This window comes from Triturus cristatus, chromosome 5_1, assembly GCF_964204655.1.
Source record: "Triturus cristatus chromosome 5_1, aTriCri1.1, whole genome shotgun sequence".
NCBI classification, from domain to species: Eukaryota; Metazoa; Chordata; class Amphibia; order Caudata; family Salamandridae; genus Triturus; species Triturus cristatus.
The window spans coordinates 361,777,494-361,785,119 of record NC_140587.1 but is presented as its reverse complement, the minus strand read 5'-3'; the positions used below and the strand labels follow the sequence as shown (position 1 = coordinate 361,785,119).

Sequence of the window (7,626 nt, the reverse complement as noted above, 5' to 3'; positions counted from 1 at the left end):
ACTATTATTCCCCGGCGGGCCCACTTTTAAATATATTTGATTACCAGCTATTGCTGGTCTCCCTAAGCAGGTGAGGGTGACAGTGTCGCAAACCGCGACCAAGATGCATTAGGAAAGCAGTGCGTGTCCAAGAAGGACAGCAGAAGATGTCACTCATTTGACTTATGGTGATACAGCAGCGTAGAATGGTGAAGGAATTCCTGGTTATAAAGAATACTTGTCTAAATTAAAATTAGAAATTATGTGGTATAACACAGGGCATCCTGTGACATTATTAGTTTCCCATGCGGTTATTTTACCACTAATGAATACTGCCAGGGTGTAAATATCACCTCGTTTGTACCAGTATAATATAATCCGAATGCTGCAATCAGTAACTAAAGTGGATTGGTTAAGCTTTCCAATATGTCTAACAATTTGCGACACCACATTGGGCGCTTTCTCTTACAAATCTCACATCGGCTCGAGCTAGAAACAAAATTGTTTTGTTTCACAGCTGTATATTATGCCGGAGATGGTCAATTATTGTGCAAGTGCAGCATATTCATAACTATGAGGGAAATCCCCACACCAGCACAATCACATACTTCCAGTAGCCAGCAAAAATGAACTGGATTGAGTAGTAATGTAGTTGACCTCGACCCAACATAATCCATAACTTGCAGATTTTATCAAACAAACTTCAACAAGCATTTGCAATGCTATAAGTCTTGCATTCCAAGATTTTGAGCTACTGGCATTGTAAATGACAATGCCTTTTATTTATGTTTAACCCTTTCGCTGCGGCGGGAATTCCGCCGCAGCGCTGGGGGGGGGGGGGGTTTGGGGGCAGCGCGGTGGCGTGGTGCTCATGACGGAACCACTCCGTCATGAGCCGCGGTTGAGTTGTGCTCATGACGGAGTGGTTCCGTCATGACTCCGCCCACTGCGCTAATCGCCCGCACAGGCGGGGAATTAGCGCCGCGTGAGCGGCGCGGCCGCCAACGGCCGCAGCATGACGGAACCACTCAGTCATGAGCACACGGCGACCGTGGCTCATGCCGGAGTGGTTCCGTCATGAGTGGGGAAGGGGGTTAAAGAAATCCTGCAATAATAAAAGGTATTGTCATTTACAATACCAATAGGTCAAAGTTTGGAAAATGCAAAACCTATTGCATTGTAAATGCTGTTTTTTTAAACGCCACGGCTTGGGCATAGACTCCCAGGAATTCTACACTGGAGTGCTCTTCCTTTCATTGTGGCGTCGTCAGTCTGTGTGTGTGAGCCCGAAAATAAAGGGCAAATGAGGTCAAGGGTGGTGCCTAAAATGCATCCTGATGTGACCATTGTATTGGTCACAGTAGGGGCAGGCAGGGGGCATGCTCGTTAAATTAGGTGTAAATCACAGTCTAGCAGGCAGCAGGGCCACCAAAGGTTGCAGTTTTCGCGTACTGGTTAATTACTGCTACAGTGTTGCTTTGCAGGCCCCTGCCCCCCCCCCCCCACCCTCCGATACAGAGAAGAGGGAGGAGGTTGTGGCAACTGCAGACGCCTTCCTTAATGGGCAAAACACAGGGCTGGACGATCGCGCAATATTTTTTAATTCGGACCATTCCTGCCGTCCTGGGACGCATTTTTAAAATACAGAAGTAGGGGAACGGACTGTGTTAAATTTAAAAAGTAGGGGCACGCTGTGCCCCTCCGATCCCACCCACTTCTACCACTGCATAAAACGAAGGCGGGATTGGCGTGGGAAGCTTGTTGCTACCAAGAATTAATCGAAATCGCCTTACCAGGCATAAACCGAGAATCAAAATGGGAATTGACAATTCACTACCTTCACCACCTCACATATCATGTGGAATACACTAAATAGGGTGGGCGGAAAACCTACCACATTTTGGTGTTCCTGGTTGACCATGGAACCTAAAACTCCCCAGCACTCATTGAGCATTCATTCCTGGTCTATCTCCATCCATCTGACCAGTCTTTGATCGCCTGCATGTTTGCTGGCTAGCTCTGCTCTGTTGGACTGTAGCTGTACTAGTGTTTTTTTCTGAGCCTCTACATATTGTCCTTTGTGCTTTGATACTTGTATATCAGTCAGTCTGTTCCGACTATGCGCACGAGCCATATGCAAGAGATGTGTAAGTGTGTACACCTGGCTATCGATAGGTGTGCAGCTCTTCATATGCACATGTAGGTGTGATCTATGGTCATAAATGTGTCCACAACGATGCACCATACATAAAACATGGATTTTGGCAGTGCTCGACTTTCATATAATAAATGCAGTTAATTGTTTTAGTCAATTAAAGAGTAGGTCACCCACCAATAATTGAAATTGACAGATATATGGTCCTCCGTTCACAATTTAGCTCTTTGTGTTTGCTTCAATTGTGTGCATCTTTAGGTCTCTAAAAGAAGATTGGAGTTTAAAATGTACGTGCCAGGACTGGTTACTGGAAATAAAAAGACTCCGCTTCGGAGGGTAACCATTTTATTTGTAAGAACATTCTTGTAATAGAACTTTTAAGAGTGTTCGAATAAGGAGAATAATGTAATAAACTGGGATAATATTAAAAGGAAGAATCCGTCACCACTACATGACCCTCTACAGTAATCCATCCACACCAATTCATTCAATCCAATAACCCAAACCCTTGCACGCACACCCAAATCCCTCTAGCCACCTTCATTTATTCAACCTCCAAATCATGTAGCCACACAAGAGCTTATCCATCCCACACACAGGCATTCAACCCATCCTCCATCAGCAAACCACTAGGCATGCCAGTATTCACATCATTAACCCTGCCAGTCATATGGGCATCTACGCCCATTCACCCACAGCATGGAAGTAAGTTTTCTGCAAAATATGTAGACAACTGATCTTTCATGTGCCAACATGCTGGCTCGACTGTGTGGCTAAGTACATATGTAGTGACGCTTCTGAGGAGTAAAGTGGTTTGTGTGCACTTGTATGCATGATCTTTGTAGGTGTCTTTTTGAGAAGTGCCGTTGTACATTAACTATATGAATGCCAAACCTATTGCTTTGTTCAGTGCATGTTTATACTCTAGATCAAGATTATCTCATTACTGAAAAGTGACCGAGGTTCCCCAAGAACGGTCACAAACGTTGTAATACAATATGGGCATTAACAATTAATTATGACGCCCGATTTTCAAAATCCTAACTAAAGAAATCCATATGGGTATATTCAAGACTGCAAATGATGTGGCAGAGTACCACAGCGACAAACATCAGGTATTGTTGAAGATACAAACCCACCCAAGTTACAAACTATAGGAAATTAAACAGACTGAGATTTTTATTTTCATTTAGTAAAGCTTTATAAGTCATTTAGGATAAATTCAAAAGCCATGACAAATCAGGATGTCAACATGCTTAAACAAAATGTATACACTTCAATAAAATAATTTAATGAATGGAAAATAATAATTTAAATCACTTTTACAAATGTACTGTGACACTGAAGGAATGTACACCCATTGTTCATCACTGACCCCTCTCTCGTCCAATAAATTACTATCCAGCAACAAAAAACATTGAATTCTTAAAACGACATCACTTTATGCACAACAGTAGCTAAGTACACATTATTTAAAATATTCCAGAATCAAACTTAATCAAAAATATTACACAGACACACAACGCTCCCTAAACTACAATAACGCAGCGTTGGTTACATTGCCATGGCTTGCCAAGGGAAAGTGAAATTGCACATTGAAACACACAAGAAGCAAAGCATTTGCACATTAGGCGTGCTGTACATACGGTTAACCGCTTCAGGAACATTTGAACATTGCAAATAGTCTAGGTGTGCTCAACAGATATTCCAATATGCACACTCAGACTACCATGCATTTATACATATTTTATATTGGGTGCATTTGGTTTATGCAAGTTCATATTATTTCTTAGTAATATCTGATTATGGTTCTAGAGTGCAGAGTGCTGGTCAACAAAACATCCTGTAGTGCAAATAAATTATTTTGGTGCAAAGAATACAAAATGAACTTGATTGTTTACAATAGCGCTAAGTGCTCTTTAGTCTCCATCATAAAAGGAACATTTGGAAAAAAGTATGGTGTGTGCCCACTAAGGGAGATTTGGGGTTCTAATCCCAAGATTAAATGGTGTGCGCCGAAGGGAGTGCAAACCCACCAGACAGCAGCCACGGAGCAAAGTGCCCATATTATAGAGGGGATCACTTGCTCCCCTCTGTGTACTGCAAGCCCACATTACTGTAGGTATGATGGGTACAGCTAAGGCCAACACATCCACCCAAAAACTATCGCTCCAATATTTTTTCATTACACTCCCTGTGGGGGAACTCCACTCGTTCTCAGTTTCACCTTCTGGGGTGACTTCAAAGTCCAGTTCCTTCATAGCACGGTTGCCATTATCTACTGAACTCATCTTATTAGAAGGGGACTCGATGGGGGACAAAAGAATAGCAGAGTTTGGATCATTTGGAGTTAAATCTAGCATCAATTCGGGTGCGGATTCAGTGACGCATTCAACTTGAAAGCCACCGGCCACCCACAGACCAGATGAAGCACTAATAGGGTTGTTGTAATGAGATTTGAAGATTTTGAGAACAAGCTTTTCCACATCGAGGCTATATGGTACCACATCCGTTTGGATGGCTTGTTCCATCAATATGGGGTTTTCTGCCACCACACATGACATTTGGTCATTGGAAATCTTCACAAGAGGCCTACGTGCTGCTCTGGCATGCACAGCACTGGAATCGAGGACAGTGTACTTCTCGTGCTCACTTGATGATGCAACCAAAACATCATCAAGTAAATCAGTTTTGTTGGCCATATCATCATTGAGCAGAAGCCCGCTGTCCGCCATTTCCTCTACTGCTTGGTCTTCTTCATCAGCCATTTTCCCATACATTGTGCTTTCGGTTATTGCCTTGCCCGGTGAGTCACATAAATACTCAAGACCTTGCTCCTCCTCCACAGACCCGTTCTGGGCCAACTCCATGTTGTGCAACAAAGACTCCAGCTTCTTGTTCTGAATGTTGATGTCTATGAAGTACTTTTGAATGCCTTTATCTTTCTCTTCCAAGCTGTTTTTCATCGTTTCGATAAACTGCTTTAGCTGTTTGATCTCTTTCCTCGCTTCCTTTAGAGCAAGCTGTGCTTCCACTCTGTGGCATTCTTCCTCAATCCAGTCTTCTCTCATACGAGCCAATTGGGATTTCAGGTCTTCTATTTCAGTCTCCCTGTGGTGAGAACAGACACTGTAAATGCATGGTTTAGTCAACGATCTTTATTCAGACACTGATCTGGTTCTATGGAATACAAGGTAGTTCCTAAATTAAGTTTCAGTAACAATAATATACATTAGCCATAAGTTTTGAAGAAAAATAGCAACATTTGAATGAAAGACAAATAGCCTCTTTTGAAAGTGACTGTTTACAAACGAGTAAGTGTCCCATTAGATCTATGAACTTAAAAAAAACAAAAAAACAAACAAACAAAATTCTATATGGTGCTGTTAATTTGTTTGATTTTAATGAATAAGAGCACTTAAAGATACCAAAGCCATAACTTTCCATTTTATCAACTATTGCAAATGTTAACAGTGTTCGAGTTACTTTGCTGTGGTTCAAAGTCTTAGAAGATGAGAAATTATATTTTTGGCAGTCAGTGCAGTTTTGATTGCCATATGTGTTGTCGAAAGAAAGTTTCACATTGTTGAACCACTATTTTGTAATGCTATGGTACCATCCTGTTACAGTATTTTAAGTTTTAAAACGGGTTACCACCTCTAGTGCAAAGAAAGGAGTAGGAAGTATTCTATAAAAGACCCATTTATCTGTATGATGAAGTAAGTTTTCAAGTAAGCAGTGCAGTCACCAAGTTTGCAAAGTGTTTGAAAAAAATTCTTCATGATATTTTAAGAGTGATCTCAGTAACCTACTTTATATCACTGGATAACAAAAGGCCACAGTGAATGACCACTAAATCATTGTTGCATTTTGCTTATATTCACACATTTGTATCGCACCGTAGTTGATGAATACACATTAGACAATGTTACATGAGAAGACAAATGCTCTGTTCCTAAAAACTGGATGATCTCCTAGGAGGAGCACAATGCCTGTAATCCCACCATCAGGTAACTGGGCCTCTGAGAAGTAAAAAGCAGGTTTTGACTAGGAGTTCTTGGCTTACAGCTGGTAGCTGTGGCTTTAAGAAACACGCTTTCTATAACCAACTCACCCATGTTCCATGTATGGACACCCTCCTAGCATCACCTACTGTAGCTTCCAGAATGATCATGATTTAATCCAGCTGAGCCAAAGAGTTCTCGAACAATCTAAAAACATTCCACACGACGCCATTGGAGACGAAGAAAGGGCTTGATCAATTGGACCCAACAAACTAGCGCCTAATTGCAAACAGACGCTCGCTGAAAAGGAAGCATTCATCCCAATTTCCATGAATAAAACTAACATTTTACTGAAAGACAGCTGGGTTTCAATTCCAAAAGCAGCAACAAATTCATGCCAATGGCAATCTGGGATGACCTCAAGAACAACGTCGATGAACCGCATGGTAGCCATCCTACTTCAGCGCCATCATCTTTCAACACTGTTTGCAATCAACTACTGCTCATGGGGTTTAAATAAGATTCCAAGGCATCGATCTTGGTTGGAACAAGGTCGACCGAGCAGAAAAACAAACAATTTCTGCACACTACAATTCACCAAACGGGTAGCTGTTTAACAAATCTCAATCGCCTTGCTTGCTCTTCAAAAAAGAAAAAAAAAATGATAACGTGGACATGAGCTCACTCACAGAGCTCATCAACTCAAGAGTACATGCCACAACTGCAACGATGAAACACATCATCAGACAGCTGGAAAAATAATTCAACCTGGGCATGCCAGGACTAAACCAATCTCTAACCCACAATTAATGTGGTCGGGGGAAAAAGTTATTCTAATTGCAAAAGGTCACTCTCCTACAGGAATAAAATCGGATTTTGAACGGAAAGCTTCACCCACATTTTTGATGCACTATGGTAATGTATTACCACCACAGTGGTCTCGACCTCAGAGAGAAGGAGATCAGAATAAATTACACTGAATATATAAGGTCCAGAAGAATAAGCTTTAAAACTACTTCTGTGTATAGCCTTTACTTCGAGGGTACACTGGGGAGGGTTAAAAACTCACTAGGATGTGTGTTACAAGATTGTGTCTTAGTCATCCTTTTCTAAAACAGGAGATACCAACATGTTTTGGCCATTCTCCTAGCCGAGAATATGTATCAGGCCTTAGCCAGGGTAATACAGGATAGTCCAAAGTAGGCGCTCAGTCTTTATACATGCAGGAAGACAATAATAAGTTTTACCTTTGGGAAAAGTTTGTAAAAATACTCCTGTGGATATAAAAGCAAAATCACGTAATGTATGGTATGCTCATCATATAACCCGGATAGACAGACTGTCCATTTTTCTTTCTTTTTTATAAGTGTTTTCAATGTATTATTCTGTAGACAGTGAAAATATTATGTTGCACACATGAATGCACACAGCACCTGCGGAAAAAGTTAACATACTTCAGTGGTGTACTCACTAACCATACTTTTTAGG

At 41.4% G+C, this 7,626-nt stretch overlaps 1 protein-coding gene across 1 annotated transcript in view; it reads right to left on the bottom strand.

Moving 5' to 3' along the window:
• Positions 1-3,310: 3,310 nt before the first annotated feature.
• Positions 3,311-7,626, bottom strand: part of SYBU (syntabulin) — a 208,833-nt gene continuing 204,517 nt past the window's right edge. Inside the window, exon 7 of the mRNA XM_085605080.1 lies at positions 3,311-5,245. Coding sequence (XP_085461206.1) covers positions 4,105-5,245 — 1,141 coding nt within the window. The 3' untranslated portion in view covers positions 3,311-4,104. The remainder of the gene's footprint in view (positions 5,246-7,626) is intronic.